Genomic DNA, 25,166 nt, shown 5'->3' on the forward strand with positions numbered 1-25,166 from the left:
GTATCTCTCAAAATCAGATGTAGAGACATTTTATAAGTTATGCTTTTGTGGATCACCTGTAAAGCTCTCTCTAGCTCTGGAGGTAATCAAGAGCTGACTATGTTACTCAGTCAAATGTTCTTTCCTCAGAGGATGGAGGGAAGAAGTAGGCAGTATACTCATTGATTTCTAAAAGATGTGTCTGATAAAATCAGGCCAATTTTCTTCAAATTAGCTGGGTTATCATGACCTAAAAGGACATGAATATGGGTTTCTTCATTTCATAATGAAGAGTTCAAGACCTTATGGCCAGTTACCCATCTTAAGCTCACGAGAGGTCTGTTAAAAAGGGACATTAGACCCAAGCACCTAGACTCCTGAGCAAGTGGCCCATTTGTTTATCTGTTTAGAGATTCTATCATAAAAGATCAGCAAACTTCTAAGTTCTATTAAGGGATCATGTTCAACTAGAGTTAAGTCAGTCACAACCAGTATCTGCCCTTGGCAAAGTGTGTCAAAGTAAAGTATATTGTAGTGGACACAGCAGTGCTCCACACAGATGTCCCTGTTTCTAGGAGTGCAGCTGGCTGTCTATTCTCAGCTGTCCACCCTCTCAGGAAATTGCCCTTGGCTGAAAATAGTCATCTTGCCCAGGGTCATGCTCCCCTTCCAGGGCAGCTCTTAGCTCCACCCCAGCTGGGGACAAGTCTACCCCAGTTCAGGGCTCCCTGTTTGGTGGACTGAGACCTTTGTTGAGTTTTACCAGGGCCCAACTTCTTCCTGTGCTTGGTCCTGAACCCTTCCCTTTCCTTCCACAAGTGGAGTTCCTGAGAGTAGTCCCTAATAAACCTCCTGTATGCTAACTTCCATCTCACAGTCTGCTTTTTAGGGAGCCTTATGTGACCTATGTTTTTAGATCTTTTCCCCATCACCATGAGTGTCCAGTGTCTTTTTTATGTAAGTCTTCATTTCTCTCCCAGCAAAATCTGTTTTTGAAATTTTTAGAAAACTTAAAAAACCCAAAGTCAAAAATCTGCTTGTAGAAAAAGATCTGATACACTCATTCCTTCTAAGGTGTAACAGACCAATAATTACAATACATGAAATTTTCAACTGCCCCCTTTGCATTGACTCTTATACTCTAGCATCCCTTGAGGTTTTGTCTATGATGATTCAAAGCCAGTTGTGAAAAGCAGGGCTCTAATAAGTGAAATTTCAGGTACCAGTATATAAATGGACAACAGTAGGGTCTCACCTTTCTAGATTCATTTGGCAAATTGCTACAATTTCTATGTATAATACTGTTCACCCCATGCTGGTCACCTTGCCAACAGAGTTAGAAGTCAGTGCTCTAAAAAGTCATTGTGCACCATTGTACTTGCACTCCTTTGACAAATGCAGCATCATGCAAACTTTGGTGGAGGAGACTCATTAGGGGTTTCCTCTTTAGCAGAAAAATATTGATGCAACAGTCAAGAAGGTCACAGTGTGGGTAAGTCACCATGTTTTGAGCCTTTCATTTCCAGTAATTAAAGTGAACATGTTATTGGAAGGTTTAGAAAGCCCACCCAAAGTCATTTACAATAGCTGTAATTAGGAACCTGGAATGCCAGTTTCTTTCGATGGGAACAAAATGAGACCAACGGAGCATATAAGTAAAATCCCCTTAGAAAATGGCCAAATTAAGGATACAGACTCTCACTGACCCATGCCATACTTCTTTCATACTCATTCCAGGTACTGAGATTTCACTGTACATTTGTCCTTTAGCTCAAGTGGTTCCTTTCTACAAATATAACATTTAGAGCTACTTGTATTAATTTTTTAGTGAAGCCAGTTTCACCCATCTCTGACTCATTTCTCCTCCAAACATATTTCTCAGGTCACCTGAGATTATTCTTGAAGGTTGAATGGTATTGTTTAATCTTGAAGATCATTTCCCCTGGGGCTAGAGCACTAATATCTGAGTTCTTAGACATGTTCCTTAATTTACTGTCCCTAGTGGTATATCTTAAACTTACTTAAAAATGCAATTAGTGTCTCTCAAATTGCCCCCACATGGAATCTTCAGTAGCTAGAATTTGGGTCCTCTCCAGATCTTGACTTTTCAACTTCTGTTTCCTGTTAAAAATTTAGTTACACTGGTCAAGAAATCAGGGTCACTTCCATGACTAGCTCTTCTTGAGTTCAGACCAGTGCTTCTCAATGGGGGGTGAATTGCCCCCTCCAGGGGACTCCTGGAAAAATCTGGAGACATTTTTGGTTGTCAGGACTGAGGTCGGGGTGGAGCGTACTACTGAAATCTGGTGGGTAGAGGTTAGGGATGCTGCACAGCACAGCACACTCCCACCCCCACAACAAAGAATTATCCAGTCCAAAATGTTCAGAGGGCGACACTGAAAAATCGATAGCCAAACCAAGCAGATAATAGACAATAGAAATATACTGAATAGAAACTGTATTTTACTACTTTTTGGACGTCTTTTATTTCTCATTCTCCTCTCTCCCTAGGCTTTACTTTGTAATGTTATTATATGTGAGGCTGCTTTTCTGGCACCGCGCTTCCAAAGCAGTGTTTTGGGACAAGGACTGCAATTTCATCTGATGCCGTTTCTTTTCTTTTCTTTTTTTTGCATCTGTTTAGTGCATATTTATTGGATACCTTTTTTCATGGAAGGCACTGGGCTAGATAATGGGGCTACAGCAATGACCAAGTCTTGTGGGGTCTGTATCTTCACGGATCAGGAATCTGAGTGTGAACATTGAGGCCTCTCTCATAACATGGTGCTCATGTATACATATACATAAATGCAAAGAAAGATCATAAGGAAGGCATTTGATGGGAAGATTGCAGGTGGAGTGGTTCAGTAGCACGTTGAGAGCTACTGTTTCTCTTTCTTTGGCTTTTCTCTCTCCTTACTGGTTCAGTCTTTGAATAGCAAGCAAGAATCTTTCCTTCTAGTCACAAGGAATATGGAAACAAGAGAAACTAAGATATACCTGGCAAGAGCAAAGGAGAAGACAGCATGGAACTTCAAGAATATATCCACTCCTGTCAACATGGGCTGTTATTTGTCAGGGTTGAAATTAGGTCAGTGGGTTTAATTATGGTAAGAAGAATGAGTCACATGCCCTCATTCACTTTGAGCAAAGATGGCTGTTTTTTTATGGGAGCCATTTTTTTTCTTTTTCCTGATAATTCTGTTATGTTTGATTTTGTGAACTTTTTATCTTGCCCTTCTTTTTTCACTTTTGCTTTTCCTCTTCCACCACTTAAAATTCTTCCCTTCTTTCCCTTTTCCACTTTTTTTTAGAGGTTTTATTTATTCATTTGAGAGAAGAGAGAGATTGAGAGAGAATGCACACAAGCTGGGGCGGGGGCGGGGGGAAGAGCAGAGGGAGAAGCAGGCTCTCTGCTGAGCAGGGAGCCTGATGCAGGCCTCCATCCCAGGACTGTGGGGTCATGACCTGAACAGAAGGCAGATACTTAAACCAACTGAGCCACCCACGCGTCCCATTCCTTTTCTACTTTTAATTCAAACTTTCTAGATAACTTTTAAACCTTCTCTCACAAACAAAATAAAAACACAAAAACTGCCAGCAAACTGTATTTCAAGATCATACCAATCTAAACCTTGAATTTATTTTTTTCATTAAATATGCTTTTTTGTATGTATATCCACATCTGTGTTTTCTATCCTTTAATGCTGCATATTACTTTGGATCAGAATATATGCTGGCTCAGATTTTTAACTATCTCTAGTGCTTGTCCCAAAACAAAACAAAATCCTGGGAGGGGGGTAGACATTTTTATGTTATGCAAGGAGAGAGTATGAGAAAATTTATGTAGATTACATCTTCAAGCCATACCAATGTCTTTATTTATTTTACATTTCTTTTGTTTTTTGACCCTATTCAACCAAAATAAAATTATCGGTATAAATATGTATATGTGTATGTACACACATATATAATATATATGTATATATTGCATATATATTTACATATACATACAAATGTTTATTGCAGCATAGTTTTAATGGCAGACAAGAATAAACAAACAAAAAGCAATAATAAAAGAACCCAAACGTGGAAACTACCAAATGTCCATCCATAAAGGAAAGCATACATATAAATATGGTATATCTCTATTATGGAATGTCATGTGGCTATTGAGAAGAATGAGCCAATCTATATGAGCTGACCTGGAAAGGTGCTGATACTATATTCTTAAATAGGTTGATATGAAGAAAGAAAAGAAGAAGAAAAGAAATTTCTATATGTGCGTATGCAATATAATGCAGATAATATGTCATGTAATTACATATAATGTGATATGTATTTGAATAAACAGAGAAAGTGTGGAAAGATGAACACAGAATTTTTTTTGAGGGTGAGTGAGAGAGAGCACACACATATGCGTGCAAGCAGAGGGGATGGGGGAGAGGGAGAGAGAGAATCTTAAGCAGGCTCCATGCCCAGGGCAGAGCCCAACGCGGGGCTCCATCTCATGACCCTGAGATCATGACCTGAGCTGAAATCAAGAGTTAGGTGCTTAACCGACTGAGCCACCCAGGCATCCCGGATGAACACAAATTTTTATTATTGATTACCTCAAGAGGATAAGTTAGAACGGAGATTGTCTCATTAAGAATATATATTTTGTGGGGTGCCTGGGTGGCTCGGTCGTTAAGCGTCTGCCTTCGGCTCAGGTCATGGTCCCAGGGTCCTGGGATCAAGCCCCGCATCGGGCTCCCTGCTCAGCGGGAAGCCTGCTTCTCCCTCTCCCACTCCCCCTGCTTGTGTTCCTCTCTCGCTGTGTCTCTCTCTGTCAAATAAATGAATAAAATCTTTAAAAAAAAAAAAGAATATATATTTTGTAATTAAAGAAAAAGTAGACAGGTTTACTGAAAAAAAATGTCAATACCATTTATGTGGTTGATCATAGACATTTAACTCTTCATAGGATAGTCCAAAAGGAGTAAACTTGCATATAAATCCCAACTGGCCTTGCATGCTAAAGTGCCTTTTTAGTCATTCATGAGGCCAGGAAAATAAACAAAAAAATATATAAAAAGTAAATCGTTTGGAGAGCAAGTGTGTTAAAGAAAATAGAGATCAGATGACAAGATCTGGTACCGCTGTTCAGATTCACAAATCTCTTAAATGGGGAGAAGCTCCCCTTCATCACTCAGGCTCATAATAGGTTTCATTTGAATGGTTTGGCATTTGACATTATGCACATATCTCGTCAAGCGAAAGAGAGAGTGTACCATGTGTGGGTGAGAAGGTGGGTTCTAAAGTCAGACTTCTTGGCTTTGATTACTCACCTCTTTCCAAGGTATGTGATTTTTGACAATTAACCGAATTGTGCTGTAGGTACCTAGTTCGTGAAACAAAGATAAGTAAGAGTCCTTATGTCACTCTGTTGTTGTTGGCCCATAATGAATATTCCAACTTGGGTAGGGTGGTTGGTAGTGGGAGTACTGAAGGGCAGGCATTTTTTAAAATCCAGGGAAATCAATGGGGTCATAAGAAGTGTTGCCCATCATGGATTAGAAATTAACAAGGCAGAGTCAATATCATTACACTTTGATGATTCTAATGTGTCACCCACTTTCTGTTTCATAGACCACCATTTTCAGCACATTGGCCAGCGAAAAGTCCTTATCTGACTGCAAAAAGGTAAGTCAGCCTCCAAAATTTCCAACTTGTTGTCAGAGTACTAAATGGCTTCAGAGTTGATGACATGCAGTTGAAAAGCTACGGATCAATGAGAATGTTCCGGTGACATGCTGTAGCTCTCTTTCTTCAGAGATGGAAATTTGAATGGTTCTCTTTAAGGATGTGGAAAACTCTGTTATCATTTGACAGCATTTTGTTATCAAGCAGGTCTGGTTGCATATATTTATTTCTATCTCACTATTATCTGACATTTTATTCTGCAAGATGAGCATCAAGGGAGTCTGGGACAAGCTGCATTGCAGGCATCTATATCCTTGTTTCCAAATTTAAATGTAATAAACCTAAACTCAACACAATATAAAAATGATTTTGTATTTTAAAAGCTGATCATATAGCATAAAAATCTGGTTTGGATTCACTACAGTCAAGTTTGAGAAGCTGTCATGCTTTGCAAAAGGATTAGCCTCGCTAGCATCTGATGGAAGACGTCCCTGTAATGGATCTTGTCTGGAGACTGACTGCTATAGCAGTAGCTGCATGTCTAATTCCTGGCCTTCACAGTCCAGGAGACTCTTTTATCTGCCTCTTTAATCTCAGGTTTAACTAGATCTTCTCCTTTTTGAGGGGAAAGAAGCGATTTCACAGTCTGAACAACGCAAATAAATTCTTTGACACTATCTATTGATATGGAAAACCAGGTGCATAAAGAGTTGACCCGTGCCTCATATATTAGTAACTTGGCATTTCTTAGGGTTTTATAGCATGGCATTGTTTTGCTGTGCTGTTTCCATTTCTGAATTTGCTTGATATGGAAAAAGGTAGCTGGGATCTTCATCTTTAAAGGTGATGTGAGGGTCCACTATTCTGAATGCCATCCATTTCATTATCTTGGTAGTTTTTTATTGCCTATTAAATCCCCATCTTGATTGAGTTCTGGTCTGGGCTGTCTGAGATTGAGGTGCATGTTGTATTCTTAACATTACAGATCCTAGAAAATGAACTTCAGGGGTTCTCTATTCTCACCTTTTTCCCAGAGTGGGACTGCTCTTGATACCATGTATAGAAGGACTTCTAGCCTCTACCTGGATACTCTATTAACAGGGAACCCAATGACCCTGACTGTTCACTAGTGAGACAAATCAAAGCATTAGAAAGTTCTTCATTTTATTGAGCCAGGATCTGTTTCCTTTTGATTTCTGCCTGATGTTTAAAGTATGAAGCCAGTTAATATGCTTTCTTCTGAATCTTCTCCCCAGCTCACTCCTGGGCTAATGGTTTTCCTTTTTTATTTCTAGTAGAATATTGTTATAATTGATTTCCAGAAGTGTGGGCTGCTGGTTGCTGGCTATTTGGTTTCAATACTTGGCTCTCCCACTTACTACTTATGTGACTCTGGTCACATAAGCTATCTGTGCCTCACTTTTATCACTGTAGAATGGGGATAATAATTGTACCTACTTCATATGATAGATGAGTTAATATATATAAAGTGCTTAGAACAGTGCTCAATACATAATCAATGCTATGTTAGGTATTATTATTCCTTCTAGACTAGGTTATACTTTTTTTTTTTTTTTTTTGCATACTCTTTGTTACCAATGCCAAAAATTATGTATTGTTCTTCAGGTGTGGTCAGTTTGGCAAAAACACTTCAAGACTTTACTCTTCATTTAGGAGTTTTCTTTACATACTTGGTGTATGCCAGGTACAACGTAAGAATGGGCTATGATGAAAGGACAAGCTGTAGGCTTTCTTCAGTGTAACACTAATATTCTACTAATACAGTGTAAGATGGCATCAGTTTCTCTTTATCAGCCATGTTCCTCTGTGGGCCATGTGAAATTTGAAGTCCTTGCACATGCTCTTAAGACATTTTCACATGACCTGCTATTAAAACATGATTTTCTTTTATATTTATGTAAATGAGTCTTTGAGTATGAATATAGGCCATTATATTTATTTTATTCATTTTTACAATTTGATCAATTGAGATAATTTATAAACCCAGTTCTGTTATCCAACTTATTTACTACCTCTCTCAGTTCTTGTCATGCACAAAGTAGAGTAGCATAGTCAGTCTCTATGACTCAATTTGATTCATCCAGCACAGTTACCAAGTGATCACTGAGCACCTACTATGTGACATGAACTGAAATATTATGGTGAACAAGTCACATATGACCTTTTCCCTCATAGAACATATGGGTAGTCATTGGACAAGTAAAATTGTGATGGATGATATGATTCTTTTTTTAAATTGGGAGGTTATAAGATCTTACATGAAGGAAACCTAACCTAATCTAGGGGTCAGAAAAACTTTCCTGAAGAAGTGGCCTTGGGGCGCCTGGGTGGCTCAGTCGGTTAAGCGGGTGCCTTCGGCTTGGGTCATGATCCCAGGGTACTGGGATCGAGCCCCGCATTGGGCTCCCTGCTCGGCGGAGAGCCTGCTTCTCCCTCTCCGTCTGCCACTCTGCCTACTTGTGCTCTCTCTCTCTCTCTGTTAAATAAATAAAAATCTTAAAAAAAAAAAAAAGTGGCCTTCATGCAGATATCCAAAGAATGAATGGGGTTTGGCCACATGAAGACAAGGTGGAGGCAGGGAAACACCAAGTATGAAAATCTGGAGAGGTAGAGAACTATAAAATGTTCAGAATGTCTGAAAATTGCAACTTGAAATAGAGAATGATAAACAGTGAGACAAAAAAGAAAAAAAAAAGCCTGATCATGGAGGGGCTTGTAAAACCAGAATTTGGATTTATTTTAAGGGTAACAAGAAATTTTTACTTGGGAAGGTAGGTGTATGTGACTTGATATGATTTTTATTTTAAAATCATTTGGTTGCTGAAGAACAGAAGAAGCAAGATATCAGACATGAAGTCTAGGTCTAAGGCTATATTCTAGACAAGAGATGGTAGTAGCCAGGATTAGAATAATAGCATTGAAGATCAAGAGATATTTGAGTGATAAGATCAACAATATATGATAATAGTTTGGATATATGGTAGAGGAAATAGCTAAGGATGATTCCTTGATTTCTGGCATGGGCAACTGGTAGAATAGCGTGCCATTTTCTTTCTTTTTTTTTTTTTTAATTTTTTATTGTTATGTTAATCACCATACATTACATCATTAGTTTAGATGTAGTGTTCCATGATTCATTGTTTGGGCATAACACCCAGTGTTCCATTAGCGTGCAATTTTCTTAGGTAATAGGGTCAGGGAGGAAGTTGATGAGTTCAGATTGGTACATGTCAGGTTTGTAGTGTTTGTAAGATCTCCCAGCAAAGATGACTAGCAGGGATCTGGGCATGTTGATTTATAACTCAGGATAGCGTTCTATGATAGAAATATGAATATGGGAGAAATACACATATAGAGAATGGTTGACAGAGTGTGAATGGACAAGATTGCCCAGGGAATGTGTGGAGTGGAAATGAAGAGTGTTTATAAGAATCTGGGAGTATTGGTATATAAGCCCTGGGAGAAGACTATTTCCTGTGAAGGAAAGTGAGAAGATAGGGCCATAGATGTTGGAAGAAATCAGAAGGATGTAGTGTCACAGAAATCAAATCAATAAAAAAGTGAGTCATTAAAAAGGAGGTTGTCACTTGTATCAAAACTTTTGCTGGGAGGTTAAGTAAAATTAGGACTAAAAAGCGTCCACTGGGTTTATCAATATTGTAGGTCATTGTTGGTTTTAGTGAGATACAAGTGATGGCTGCAGAAGCCAGGTTACAGTGGGTTTAATATTGAGTGAGGAAGGAAATAGAAATGGTAGGCTAGTCTTTAAAGGAATGCGTTGCAAAAGGAAGGAAAGAAATGAGTAGTTAGTGGGGGCTATTGGGATGAGGGAGGGTCTCTTAAGTTGGGGCAGATTTGAGTAAGTGTGTTTAAATGCTAGAAAGAAGACAATAGAAAGGCAAGGAGATGCCAAAGCACAGCATTAACCTTAGATAGATGGAGGGACACATCTTGCTATAGAATATCAGGGAAGGAAGAAAGGATAGAACTCATATTATATGAAAGCAGGGAGCCAGAGTAGGTCTTTGTCATTAGATAACTCTGGTCAACTCATCCACTTTTTTTGTTTAATTTTTTGATGGGGAGGTAGGATTATTATTCAACCAGCTTTGAGTCTATATAGCTATACTATTTCAACAATATTTATTTAACCTACAGACATTCCCCTACAATATTTTGCATAGATAGTACCATGTACATAATCAACAATCTCTGGGCAGTCTTGCCTATTCAGATGGGGTCTATTTTAAGAAAATTACTCTCAAATCTGTGTCTCAAGTAATGAAATCTCCTCTGAACCCTAGATCTGTGTTGCTGATTAACTAGAGGTCTTTTCCACTTTGTTGTCCCATAGACCATGTCTTAATGTAAATAAAGATATGTATTCTCTTTTACAGATATTTTCTCCCATCCTGAGCCTTCTTCTCTTATATTCACCACTCTAGTCAATGGCTTTACCATTCCAAGCTAGAAATGTCAGTGTCATCCTTGATTTCTCTTGTTTCTTTACTTCCCACATCCAACTAGCTATCAAATTCTGTAAATTCCATTTTGAGATGTCCCTAGAATCTCTCCATCATCTTTTTCCTTCCCTTCTTATTCCTCCTTTGGAAGGTTGTAACAACTCCCTCCTTGCTCTTTTCTTATACCAAGTCTTTTCTTCTTCATTCCATTTTCCAAAACACTACCAGAGTTACTTTCCAGAAAACAAACAACAAACACAACTGTTCATGTCAAATCTTATTTAAAAGCATCTAAGGGATTCAAGTTTTATTCAGAATAGACCCCATACTCCTCTGCATAACTCAACAAGTCATTCCCATTATTTTCAGCCTTATCTCCTGGTATTTTACTAGGTGCTGGAGTCTAGAGGTCTTGAGCAGACTGCTCCTGAATGCAAAACTTTTTGATAACTTTGTGCCCCTGTACAAACTGTTTCTTCTTCTTCTTTTTTTTTTTTTTTAAAGATTTTATTTATTTATTTGAGACAGAGAGAATGAGATACAGAGAGCATGAGAGGGAGGAGGGTCAGAGGGAGAAGCAGACTCCCCGCCGAGCAGGGAGCCCGATGCGGGACTCGATCCCGGGACTCCAGGATCATGACCTGAGCCGAAGGCAGTCGCTTAACCAACTGAGCCACCCAGGCGCCCCTGTTTCTTCTTCTTGAATGCTATCTTCCCTTTCTTGTCTGCTTGAAAGCTTAGTCTTCTACGGAGAGATCCCTCACATTGTTGTTTCCTTTTCAAAGACTTTCTTGGTTTCTCCAGGAAAGATGAGTGGTTTCACCTGGAGTTCATAATGTTTTGTACTTACACCAAGGTATAACACCTAACAACAACCACAAAACTTGTCAAGTGTTTACTATATTCTCATTCCTGTGAAAAGTACTTTACATGGATCCCCTTATTCAATTTTTATAACAGCCCTCTGAGGTAAGTAAAATTATTACTACCATTTACAGATAAAGAATTTGAGGCCTAGTGACATTAAAGAACTTGCTCGAGGATACACCAGTAGTAGGTGTTGGAGCCAGGATGTGAATCCAGGCAGTCTGACATACCATTGCTTTAGTGTTTTGCTACTTCTTCCTGCCATTGGATTCTAAATATTTATTTATCGGTTCAGCTTCCCCTTAAACTATTATCTCTTGGAGGGGAAGAACAATAATGGATTCTGTTAGGAATAACAATACCTCCCTGGTAGTAAGGGCTCATAAAAGCTTATTGAATGAATGGATTTGCTGAATACATGATTGTCCATTAATGTAATATCATTCTGGGGCCATTTTGTTAAAAAAAGCAGGGTTTTTTTTTTTTTTTTCTTTTTCTTTTCCTGGGAGTTGAGAAAAGGATACTTATATTCAGGGTTTATTTTTGAAGGCAATTTCTGCAATAAAATAAGGTGTTAGTGGATAGCTGGGTGGGAGGGGGGCATGGATTGAAGTGTTTAGTTTAGTGAAAGATAGCAAATATCCTACTTCCTAAACACTACTTTACAGAGTTGTAAGAATCCCTGTTCTTATTTTCAGCCAAAGACCAGTTCACTTTTTAATTTGCAGAACCTAAAAGCATCTAGGAGATATATGTGAATTCATTCATTCATTCATGATTATTTATTGGGTGCCTCTTATTGCAAGGCAGTTATTACTGTTAATATGTTATAGAGGAAAAATGGATATGCCAAGATATGAAGTGACTTACTCTAGGGTACATGTTAAACTCCAAGTAGACTCTTAGAAGATAGGCCTAATTCATGTCTTCTCATTTCTTTCCTCTATAACCTCTCCACCCTACGTTATTTAACTAAAGTTGACTCGTGGGGAGATGTGTACTGAGGGATGAGCAGCAGAGAAAGATCTTCAAGCATGTTCCATGTCTCCTGCTACCTGTTTTATGCTCATTGATATTTATATCTTTGTGTCTTGATACTTTTAAATCTCTCAGTGCAAGATATTCAGATCCAGATGTGTCAACTCAGCTTTTTTTGTGTAGGGACATTCTGTCATAGCACTACTGGACTTCTAGTACTTTAATTTGAAGTAATGGGCAAAACATATATCCTTACCCCTTCTCAGAGGATCTTGGCTCTGACCCTGACTCCCACCCCTGGGGCACAGGTCAGAGATAGGTTAGGGGTGATGGACAGGTGAGGGTGATGGATGGGGCAAGGGTAAGGGATAAAATGAATCCCAGGGATGGGTTAAAGGTCAGAGATTTCTGTTTCACAAATTACTTGGAAATGAAAAATAGGCATTTTTCGGTTTGGTGTCAAAATGACCTGCTTTATCCTGTTGTAACTTTCATCTGTATATGGTAACCTAGAATCTCAGCCCAAATCCCTGTCTGTTGTCATAAAAATAGGTTCCTCAGGTTGGAGAGTTTATTTTAAAAATTTAGCCATTTTGATGGTTTATTGTAACATTTTGGTTGGGAGATGCTCCATTTCTCTCTCTGTATGTCCCTCTGTTCTCTCTCCCTGGACTTCTGATATCTTAACTCATGTCAATGACAACTTCTTTCTTTTTTAAAATATTTATTTATTTGAGAGAGACACACACAGAGGGGGAGGAGAGGAAAAGGAATCCCAGTCAGACGCTGCACTGAGCGCAGAGCCCCACATGAGGCTTGGTCTTAGGACCCATGAGACCTTGACCTGAGCTAAAAGCAAGAGTCAGTGCTCAACTGACTGAGCCACCCAGGCAGCCCTCAATGACAACTTTTAAAAATAGTATCTCTAGGAAATGTATCCCTATCATATAGAAAGTATTGGTTTTAGAGGCGCCTGGGTGGCTCAGTTGGTTAAGCATCTGCCTTTGGCTCAGGTCATGATCCCAGGGTCCTGGGATCGAGCCCCACGTTGGGCTCCCTGCTGAGGGCTTCTCCCTCTCCCTCTGCCCCCCACTCATGCTTGCTCTCTCTCTCTAGTGCTCTCTCTCTAATAAATAAATAAAATCTTTTAAAAAAAGTATTGGTTTTAGAATATATGGAAACCTAAAGGAAATCTATCTGTTGGTGGCAGTAATTTATAGGATTATTTGTGGTTGTGTTGACTGTGCTACCTATTCTACCCACCCTTGGCTTTGACTTGGGTGCTCTCCACTATTACCAATGATGTATGAGTGTGCAGAGCATGTGCCCACATCATCTCTGAGCCTACTGTGTGGTATTTTTATTTTTAATAGACATAGGTGATGCTTCACTACCTTCATTCTTCCTTTAGGAAGAGATGATTAAGAATCTAGAATGTAATGGGCTATTGGAAAATTTAAGTTTTTCATCATGGTTGATGAATAGGTCTCTGGGTAAACACAGCCCAAGATAGTAATATCAGCAGTTAAGATATTTACTCAGAGTTGGTTCCTCAGCCTTTTGAAGCTATATTGTATCTGGCTTCCTCTTTCAAAGATCAAGACTTAATGTCTAGACAGTATTCACTGACCTACACAAAGCTGGCTGGGCAGAGTCCCATGACTCTCAGCTTCTTGGCAGAATTTCTGGGCTGGTAGGTCATGGTGGCTTCTTCCCATGCCCTGAGAAAGGACATAAAGACCAGACCAACCCTGTCAGCATTGAAGAAATTCCTCTGACTCCCCCTCCCCACCCCTGAAAGACAGAAACCCATGTTCTGGAACAGTCACCGTGAAGGGTATTATTTCAAGTAAATTTGAACACTGTTCACTTTTTAAATAGATTTTTTTGGAAGCTAGGAAGGTTCGTTTTTGGCAGAGTGCTGTTTTTGCTAACTTGATGTAGTGCTCTCTGCTGGATAAAGGGTGATACATATATTTGCAAATTTCTATCCTTTTTTTCATATGTGCCAACACAGGCCACTAATTTATGGGGGGGACAATTGTTTCTCTTTGAACACAGGGGAAGCACTTCAGCCCTTCCTCTTTCCTTGCCTCCCTGCCTCGCCCTGCCTCACTCTCCCAGCCAAGAAAGAGCTCTTAGCACTGATTTGCAGTATTTGGGATAAGATAGATGTTTCCGGATTCCATACACTCTCCTTTCCTCTCTTATTGTCTGGTTTTGATTTTTATTGTTACATTTTTTCCAATCCTACTCTCCTGAGATGCAGTATGGGGCAGGGGTTAAGAGCACAGGCTCTGGAGACCAATTTCTGTGACGGGAGTCCATGCTCCACTACCCACCAGCTCTACAGCTTTGTCCAAATTACTCAGCTTTTCTGTGCCTCACTTGTCTCATGTATAGAATGAGACAAATCATGGTATCAACCTATAGAACTGCTGTTAAGGATGAATAGATGGATCCATGTAAAATTCTTAGAGCAGTGTCTCAGTAAGAGATGTTCATTATTCCATCCCTGTGCAGAGAATAATTTGAACCTTGGTAGCTGGAGTCTCACTTTATTTTTTTCTCTAAAAGAGCAACAACACCAAAAGTACATCAATGGACTTGGGCTAAAATGCACATTTGCAAAAATGTAAGCTGTAGTTGCACTGGAGAAATACCCTGGTATGGGTCTCTAATTCTTAGTAATTCTAATTCCTAATAATGAGAATGCACTCAAGTTCAATATTGTTATGGGTTTCAGCTCTGTAAGAGCAAAACATTTCTTAATAAATGAAACATAAAAATTTCCTAATAGTACGGTGAGTATACTTTTCTGTACCTCCAGCACCTGACACAATTTTAAGCCCATAGTAGACATTTAATAATGTTTGTTAATTCATAAACTTGGCGTAGGATCATTCCACCAAAAGCTTCCAGCAGAAGGCTCAAAATGAAAAAGAAAGGAAGGTGGAGAACCTACTCTTTGTATGTCTTCTTATGCCAGCACCTAGAATATACATAGGCAGGTAAAAATACCTTATTACTTGCTTGGAGGTACAGAATAAAATATAAAATATCCTGTCCCTCAAATAAATGTATATCCATTGCCTTTTCTGAATGTTAATATATGGGTTTCTTTTGCCCATTAGCCTATATTTGCCTCTTTTTTTTTTTTTATAGATACAACCTAACACCAGGCATTTTTGCAACCATAATTTCTAGCTTGTGCATCTCAATAACTTTCATAAATTTCTATTTCTTTTTTTATTCTTCTTTTTTCATTTTCTTCATTTCCCTATTTAACTTTCTCTACTCCCTCCTTCCTTCCTTCCTTTTTTCTTTCCTTGACCTAATATATCAGGTAACAAGGTATAAGTTATAAGTTGTGTCCATTTCCCCTAGACCCAATTAATTTACTATTTAATACATATTGAAAGCCTCCCATGATTATTTGGAGGATAAAGGACAGAAGAATCCTTGTCATGAATGCACTCATAGTTTAGGGGGTGGGCAATACTATACTTGGATAAATCACAATAGGGCAAGTTCTGTATGCTTTGGTAGCAGAGAAAAGGCTGTGAGTAACCTTACCTGGGAGAGCCACTAATCTGGTCAGTGTCCCCATCTCATTCTTCTCTCATCAGGACAACACTGAAATGCACCTCTGGGTTCTATCTGCTTGGTGACCAGGACTATTTATGTTTTGAGTCAGAGGTTGAAGGATGGTCTTTTCAAAGACTTGCCTGCCCCATGGAAATTAGTGGGATAACTCTCCAATGTTGCTTGCATTTTAAATATTGTTGCAGGAGATCATGTGCTCTGTCCTGCTTCTGGGGTTGAGCCTAAATTTAATGGTCTTTAAAATCACAGACCGTGCAGGCTTGTGGAACTGCCTATATATGTTGAAAAAAAAAGATGCTTCTGGTGTGGAATTGCAAGATAAGCAGAGAACCCAGTAAATGACCCAGTGGGAGTTTTCCCCAAGGGAAGGATAAAGAAAAGAGTGTACTGTTTTTTGGCAAAGGAAACTGGCACTTAACATGATTATTGCAACTCTGGGCACTTGGGTTTTCCCACTGGGGAGATCAAATGTGGTAACAGCAGAGCTGTTCTTCCAAAGCTGAACCTTCATGAGCTCTAATCTCCAACTGAGATGTCAAATGGCCAATATCCCTGGCAAGAAGAGCCTTTTAATTAATTAGAGCCTTGAGCTGGCAGCTTGCTGCAAAAGCACCTGAACATGGTTGCCGGTGAAAAGAGCTGCGGAGGGCTGCTTCCAGTGACTTGCCGCTCTCCCGAAGCCTGCCTCAAGTGTCTACCTGTCTCCATAGGAAAGACAGGTGCTATGTCCTCCTGAGGAGGGGTCTCTTTCCACTTGGTGTTCTTTAGAGAGAGGTTTCTGGCCAAGTCTTTCCTCTCCTGCAGTCCCAGAGGTGGGACGAAGACAAAAAGGAAAGTGTTTCCCATTTCTGTTTGGAGAGTCACAAAGGCCGGCATCTGGAGGAAGCAGAAGATGTCTAATGAAAGGTTGCACTGTGGCTGAATCAGAGCTTGTCATCTTGCATAATGGAAATCTGGAAGTCCCAAGGTTATTCAAGCAGGAAAAGGTCTTGAGGCTGGTCTGGTGTCATCAAAGGTAATCTGGCTTTTTGAGAGGCCCCTGTTATCTCTTAAGGGGCTTTGAGTCTTAGTCGTCAAAAGCAGTGCTGCCAGGTGTCTCAGAGGAAGCATCCTGCAGGTTTGCAAATGTTTTGTGTGCCCCTGTTGTGCGGCCAGGCAGCACCTTCTGCTCAGGTTGCTACAGGGCTGCCCTTTGGAAAACTCTTTTCGGTTTACTTATAAAAGGCAGAAATATGTTGGAGGACAGAGCTCTGTTCACCGTTCCTTGCAGAGATGTGCTGAGGTACAAATCACATGGTCATAATGAGGACCACTGACTGTGTAGCTTTCTGTCCTGCTCCAACCTGAGCATCTGGCTTTCTTCCTTTGGTTTTAGTCTTAATCATGATAGGGGAAATGCTTTGTGTGAACATTTCCTCAGTGCTCTTCCAGGCTCTCTAAAGCTTTTAAAAAATCTTTTGGTCCTCTGAAAGAATGTGACAATGTACTTTTACACATCAAATGGAGTTATTATTTATTTATTGGTAAACGTAGGCTAGGTAACATGTAGAATATTTATAGCATCACATGATATAATTTCTAGTTTTATGTAAGTACTAAATGACTCTGGAGCCAAATTGCCCAAATAAAAGGCTGCCTGCAGCATTAACTCTGTGATGCTCAAGTTATTAAGCCCCTCTGTGCCACACTTTGCTCTTTTCTTTTTTCTTTTTTTTTTGGAGAAATTATTTGTACTTTAATAGTTTAGAAAGGTCTAGTGAGCGAAAGTCAATGACAAGCTTCCACACTGTGCTCAAGGACAGCCAGAAAAGCATTTCATGCAACATATTACTATTATAAGTCAAACTGAAATCCAGAGTTAACATGGGCTTTGTTTTCAAACTAGAACACATAAAAACATAAATGCAAAATTAAAATATTATGTTCCTGAGTGCCTCAGTTAGCAAAGTATAGTATTACTTAAGATTTAGATGTGGGAGTGACCAACTAAGGACATGGTTATTAAAGCCTTGAGAGTAAATATAAAGCCTTGGACAGACTGAAAAGAGCAAGGTGAGAAACCAGGTGAAAAGAGAAATTTTGGGAGCACTACTTTTTTAGGGATCAAACAAAACAACAGACACAAAAGGAGACAAAGCTAATGAGCCAGTAGAGAGGGTTCCGAGAGTTTGACGATGTTGAGAAAGGAGGAATCAATTGGTGCAGGAATGTCTTGGAGATGGAGAGGAAAGGGTGCTGCCCACGGGAGCCAGAGCACAAAGTGCAGAAATTAACCTTGACTAGAAGGAGAAACACCTCACCTGCACAGAGAACATTTCAGTATGAATGGATTTGGGTGTAGCAGTTCTTCATTTTTAAAATGAAGATAATAAAAGTACCCACCTCAAGAAGTTACTGCCCCGTGATGACATCAAACTCAAATCCCATCAGAGTCTACATCATTTCTGGAACTAGTTTCTCTTGATCTAGAGACAAATCTGTCTACCCCCTCCACAGCAAATTATCTCCCCATCTGCGCACACACGCAACAGATCGTGATGAGACAGGAGGGAGATAACCACATTGCTTCCTACCACCAGAAAGGGGAAACAGACTCACAGCAGCTGCTGGTTGTGTAATCCTGACATCCGTGTGGCCCCTTATCTTGAAGGGTAGGCCTTGCTTCTCTTTCTAGGGGATGATTTTCCCAGGCCTCTGGCTCTGCCTCTGAGAGGCTATTCTTTTATTGTTATCTTCTTTGGCCACAAGTGCAGGTGGCATTACAGAAAATGCCCTCACCAAGCTGTGAGCACAGACACCAACATTGACTACTGTATCTTGCCTGATCTTAGCACCCACCTGCTGACATAGACAACTTAATTCTTGGCCATGTTTCTCTCACCATGTGTTTTTGAAAGTTCCTAAGAGCTTTTCACATGGATTTCTCAGGTTTCCTAATGGAGGCCGGCTAACTGGTCACCTGAGGGAACTTTGTCTTTGCTTTGGCTGTCAGCTTTCCATGAAAACACTGCTCACCTGTCAGCCTGGTCCACAGGCGGGCACCACTGCTGCGTAGCTCTGCTCCATAACCCTGCAGGGTGCTGCTCTTCTTCAGTGATAAAATTGGAGAGCGCCCCTCTCCACAGGTCTGCAAAGAACTTGGGCTCTCGTTTTTAGAGTTCCACAGAGTCTTTCATGGACACAGTGTCTTCAACTTCAGATCTTACCACTCCCCACTGAGGCACAGGACCTGTTCCTAAATCTAGGAGGAAAGGTATAGGCCATAGCATATCCTCCACTGTGCTCATTAACCCCTTTCTTGTCTATATCTTTCCTTTCTCCTGAAAGGAAAAATTTGCACCAAATTTTCTGCCTTCTCTTTTACCTAAATACAGCTCCTGTGTCTTAGTCCATTAACATATGTGCTCAGATGGTCCCAGATCAGTTTCATAAATAGGGAATCTTAGAATCCTAATCTGGACAGCTAGGATGTGCTGATAGTCTACTTCTCCAAGCTGATGGGTAGCTCAAAGTCTTTGCTCACAAGACTTCTAGTTCTAGAAAAGTGTGAAGGTTAATTAACCAAAATGTTCGTCTTTTTGTTCCTCCAGACACCAATCAGTTGCTAGAGGAAATCCATGTTTATGTTTCTAATGCGCTCTATCTCTGTAATGTGCATTTCAGCAGTGTCTGGATTTAAAGGATTGAGAAAGCCAGAGTGTCGGTAGATTCTTATCTTGACCTCCATTCATAAACAGAGGAAGCTAGATCACTTATTGAACCGCCCATTCAACATCCTTAGAACCAAGATTGCTACCTCATCATTTTAAAAGTTAAATCACTATGTTGTACACCTGAAGCTAATGTAACAAATGTGTCTAGTATACTCAAAACAACAAATAATAAACAAACAAACATAAAAGTTGGCTTTTGTTTGCAGACAAACTATTTCTAGTGGAATCAGTGACTATCAGGCAAAGTCATGACTTGGTCAGAAAACCTGCTGGTTTGGCTTCAACTTAATGTTATTTTATTGCCATTTGTAACTGTGAAGTAAAAAGACAAAACAAAACAAAACAAAACAATTATATTTTCTTTTTAAATCAATCTTTTCTTTTCCTTCCTTTTCTTCTCTTTCAATTCTAGTATAGTTAATATACAGTGTCATATTAGTTTCAGGTGTACAATCTGGTGATTTAACAATTTTTTACATTAGTTAGTGCTCTTCATGACAAGTGTACTCTTTTTTTTTAAGTATTTTTTTATTATGTTAATCACCATACATTACATCATTAGTTTTTGATGTAGTGTTCCATGATTTATTGTTTGCGTATAACACCCAGTGCTCCATGCAGTACGTGCCTTCTTTAATACCTATCACCAGGCTAACCCATCCCCCGACCCCCCTCCTCTCTAGAACCCTCAGTTTGTTTGTCAGAGTCCATAGTCTCTCATGGTTCATCTCCCCCTCTGATTTCCTCCCCTTCATTCTTCTCTTCCTGCTATCTTCTTCTTCTTCTTCTTTTTTTAACATATAATGTATTATTTGTTTCAGAGGTACACGTCTGTGATTCATCAGTCTTACACAATTCACAGCACTCACCATAGCACATACCCTCCCCAGTGTCTATCACCCAGCCACCCCATCCCTCCCATCCCCCACCACTCCAGCAACCCTCAGTTTGTTTCATGAGATTAAGAATTCCTCATATCAGTGAGGTTGTATGATACATGTCTTTCTCTGATTGACTTATTTTGCTCAGCATAATACCCTCCAGTTCCATCCACGTTGTTGCAAATGGCAAGATTTCATTCCTTTTGATGGCTGCATGATATTCCATTGTATATATATACCACTTCTTCTTAATCCATTCATCTGTCGATGGACATCTTGGCTCTTTCCATAGTTTGGCTATTGTGGACATTGCTGCTATAAACATTGGGGTGCATGTGCCCCTTTGGATCCCTACATTTGTATCTTTGGGGTAAATACCCATTAGTGCAATTGCTGGATCGTATGGTAGCTGTATTTTCAACTTTTTGAGGAATCTCCATACTGTTTTCCAGAGTGGTTGCACCAGCTTGCATTCCCACCAACAGTGTAGGAGGGTTCCCCTTTCTCTGCATCCTCTCCAACATCTGTCATTTCCTGACTTGTTAATTTTAGCCATTCTGACTGGTATGAGGTGGTATCTCACTGAGGTTTTGATTTGGATCTCCCTGATGCCGAGCGATGTTGAGCACTTTTTCATGTGTCTGTTGGCCATTTGGATGTCTTCTTTGGAAAAATGTCTGTTCATGTCATCTGCCCATTTCTTGATTGGATCATTTGTTCTTTGGGTGTTGAGTTTGATAAGTTCTTTATAGATTTTGGATACTAGCCCTTTATCTGCTATGTCATTTGCAAATATCTTCTCCCATTCTGTCGGTTATCTTTTGGTTTTGTTGATTGTTTCTTTTGCTGTGCAAAAGCTTTTTATCTTGCTGAAGTCCCAATAGTTCATTTTTGCCCTTGCTTTCCTTGCCTTTGGCGATGTTTCTAGGAAGAAGTTGCTGCAGCTGAGTTCAAAGAGGTTGCTGCCTGTGTTCTCCTTTAGGATTTTGATGGACTCCTGTCTCACATTGAGGTCTTTCAACCATTTGGAGTCTATTTTTGTGTGTGGTGTAAGGAAATGGTCCAGTTTCATTCTTCTGCATGTGGCTGTCCCATTTTCCCAACACCATTTGTTGAAGAGACTGTCTTTTTTCCATTGGACATTCTTTCCTGCTTTGTCGAAGATTAGTTGACCAAAGAGTTGAGGGTCCATTTCTGAGCTCTCTGTTCTGTTCCACTGATCTATGTGTCTGTTTTTGTGCCAGTACCATACTGTCTTGATGATGACAGCTTTGTAAAGAGCTTGAATTCCGGAATTGTGATGCCACCAGCTTTGCTTTTCTTTTTCAACATTCCTCTGGCTATTCGGGGGTCTTTTCTGGTTCCACACATTTTAGGATTATTTGCTCCATTTCTTTGAAAACAGTGGATGGTATTTTGATAGGGATTGCATTGAATGTGTAGATTGGTCTAGGTAGCATTGACATCTTCACAATATTTGTTCTTCCAATCCATGAGCGTGGAACGTTTTTCCATTTCTTTGTGTCTTCCTCAATTTCTTTCATGAGTATTTTATAGTTTTCTGAGTACAGATCCTTTGCCTCTTTGGTTAGATTTATTCCTAGGTATCTTATGGTTTTGAGTGCAATTGTAAATGGGATCGACTCCTTAATTTCTCTTTCTTCTGTCTTGTTGTTGGTGTGTAGGTATGCCACTGATTTCTGTGCATTGATTTTATATCCTGCCACTTTACTGATTTCTTGTATGAGTTCTAGCAGTTTTGGGGTGAAGTCTTTTGGGTTTTCCACATAAAGTATCATATCATCTGCAAACAGTGAGAGTTTGACTTCTTCTTTGCCAATTTGGATGCCTTTTATCTCTTTTTGTTGTCTGATTGCTGTGGCTAGGACTTCTAATACTATGTTGAATAGCAGTGGTGATAGTGGACATCCCTGCCATGTTCCTGACTTTAGGGGGAAAGCTTTCAGTTTTTCCCCATTGAGATGATATTCGCTGTGGGTTTTTCACAGATGGCTTTAATGATATTGAGGTATGTACCCTCTATCCCTACACTGTGAAGAGTTTTGATCAAGAAAGGATGCTGTACTTTGTCAAATGCTTTTCTCCATCTATTGAGAGGATCATATGGTTCTTGTTCTTTCTTTTATTAATGTATTATATCACATTGATTGATTTGCAGATGTTGTCCAATCTTGCAGCCTAGTGATAAATCCCACTTGGTCATTGTGAATAATCCTTTTAATGTACTGTTGGATCCTATTGGCTAGTATTTTGGTGAGAATTTTTGCATCCATGTTCATAGGGATATTGGTCTGTAATTCTCCTTTTTGATGGGGTCTTTGTCTGGTTTTGGGATCAAGGTAATGGTGGCCTCATAAAACGAGTTTGGAAGTTTTCCTTCCATTTCTATTTTTTAGAACAGTTTCAGAAGAATAGGTATTAATTCTTCTTTAAATGTTTGGTAGAGGGGCTCCTGGGTGGCTCAGATGGTTAAGCATCTGCCTTCGGCTCAGGTCACGATCCCAGGGTCCTGGGATCAAGTCCTGCATCGGGCTCCTGTTTGATGCCTGTTTCCTTCCTCAAATTAGGGAGGTTCTCTGCTATAATTTGCTCCAATATACCTTCTGCCCCTCTCTCTCTTTCTTATTCTTCTGGGATACCAATTATTGTAATATTGTTTTGTCTTTTGGTATCACTTAGCTCTCGAATTCTGCCCTTGTGAATCAGTAGTTGGTTATCTCTCTTTTTCTCAGCTTCTTTATTTTCCATCATTTGGTCTTCTATATCACTGATTCTCTCTTCTGCCTCATTTATCCTAGCAGTTAGAGCCCCCATTTTTGATTGCACCTCATTAATAGCCTTTTGATTTTGACTTGTTTAGATTTTAGTTCTTTTATTTCTCCATAAAGTGTTTCTCTAATATCTTCCATGCTTTTTTTCAAGCCCAGCTAGTATCTTTAAAATCATCATTCTGAACTCTAGTTCCGACATCTTACTAATGTCTGTATTGATTAGGTCCCTGGCAGTCGGTACTGCCTGTTTTTCTCTTTTTTGAGGTGATTTTTTCCATCTTGTCATTTTGTCCAGAGGAGAACAGATGAATGAGAGAACAAAATGCTAACAGGGTAATAACGTCCCCAGAAAATATACACTAAACAAATCAGAACACACCTGAAACTGGGGGAAAAGAAAGGGAAAGAAAGAAAAAAGAAGAAAAAAGAAAAAGAAAAAGATAAAAACAAACAAAAACAAACAAACAAAAAAAACAGAATATGATCAAATATGATCAGGCTGGTGCATAGATCAGTGGCACATACTGGATTTTGGGCGTATTTTGGCTTGTAGAAGAAAGTGCCTCCCAAAATTTTAAAGAAAGAAAAACTTATATATGTAGAAAAATAAGGGTTAATACGATGAAGGGATGGAATATGACTGTAAAGATGAAAATTATAAATGATTTTATAAAAGGAATTGATAAGAAGTTGGTTGGAAAAAGAAAGAAGAGGATTTAAAAAAAAAAGCAAGAGAATGTGATCAGGTTGGAGACTAGGACAAAGCCATACACTAGAGATTTAGGGTGTATTTTGGTCTGTTAGAAGGAACTGTATCCCAAAATTTTAAAGAGAGAACAACTTATATATATATATATATATATATACCAAAAATAAGGTTAATACTATGAAGGGGTAGAATATGACTCTAAAAATGAAAAATAAAAAATATTTTTTAAAAAAGGGATTGATAAGATGTTGGTTGAAAAAGGGAAAATAAAAATTCAAAAAAAAAGTTAAAAAAAAATTAACTTTGAAAGACTAAAGAATCATGGGAAAAAAGCCATGAATTCTATGTGCAGTATTCCCCTAGCACTGGAGTTCTGCCGTTCTTATTGATTGGTAAGACAAGTGTACTCTTAATCCCATTTACCTAATTACCTATCCCCCACCCACCTTCCCTCTGGTAACCCACCTCCCCTCTGGTAACCATCAGTTTGTTCTCTATAGTTAAGAGTCTGTTTTTTGGTTTGTCTCTTTTTTTTCTTTATTCTTTTGTTTTGTTTCTTAATTCTGCATATGAATGAAATCATATGCTATTAGTCTTTCTCTGACTTATTTCACTTGGATTATATCCTTTAGATCCACACATGTTGTTGCAAATGGCAAGATTTCATTCTTTTTTATGGCTGAGTAGTATTCAATTGTGTGAATTCAATTGTATTCTATAGTATTAAATTCCTCAATTCAAAGTAGTATACCACATCTTTATCCATTCATCTATGGATAGAAACTTGGGCTGTTTCCATAATTTGGCTACTGTAAATAATGCTGCAATAAACAGGGGTACATATATCTTCTCCAATTAGTGTTTTTGTATTTTTTGGGTAAATATCCAGTAGTGTGATTACTGGATCATAGGGTAGTTGCATGTTTAATTTTTTGAGGAACTTCCATACTATTTTCCACAGTGGCTGTACCAGTTTGCATTCTCACCAACTATGTGAGAGGGTTCCATTTTTTCTACATCCTCACCAACACTTGTTTCTTGTCTTTTTGATTTTAGCCATTCTGACAGGTGTAAGGTGATATCTCATTGTGGTTTTGATTTACATTTCCCTGATTAGTGATATTGAACATCTTTTTATGTGTCTGTTGGCCATCTGTATGTCTGCTTTGGAGAGATGGTTGTTCATGTTTTCTGCCCATTTTAATCAGATTATTTAAAAAAAAATTTTAAAAGATTTTATTTATTTGAGAAAGAGCATGAGTTGGGGGGAGGAGCAGAGAGAGAGGGGGAGACAAGCAGACTTCCTGCTGAGCATGGAGCCTGACGGGGGCTCCATCTCAGGACCCCAAGATCATGACCTGAGCTGAAGTCAGACACTTAACCAATTGATTACCCAGGCACCCCTGGTTTTTCTTTTTCTTTTTCTCTCTTTTTCTTTCCTTCCGCTTGCTTTCTTCTCCTCCTCCTCCTCC

The 25,166-nt window shown here is 39.2% G+C and overlaps 1 protein-coding gene across 5 annotated transcripts in view; it reads left to right on the forward strand.

Moving 5' to 3' along the window:
• Window positions 1-25,166, forward strand: part of RASGEF1B (RasGEF domain family member 1B) — a 555,855-nt gene that overhangs the window by 189,034 nt on the left and 341,655 nt on the right. For all 5 annotated transcript variants that reach the window (XM_035004687.1, XM_035004688.1, XM_035004689.1 and 2 more), the window contains one exon: window positions 5,611-5,664. In XM_035004687.1, coding sequence (XP_034860578.1) covers window positions 5,611-5,664 — 54 coding nt within the window. The remainder of the gene's footprint in view (window positions 1-5,610; window positions 5,665-25,166) is intronic.

This window comes from Mirounga leonina, unplaced genomic scaffold (assembly GCF_011800145.1).
Source record: "Mirounga leonina isolate KUSES-001 unplaced genomic scaffold, KU_Mleo_1.0 Mir_129, whole genome shotgun sequence".
In the NCBI taxonomy this organism is placed as follows: Eukaryota; Metazoa; Chordata; class Mammalia; order Carnivora; family Phocidae; genus Mirounga; species Mirounga leonina.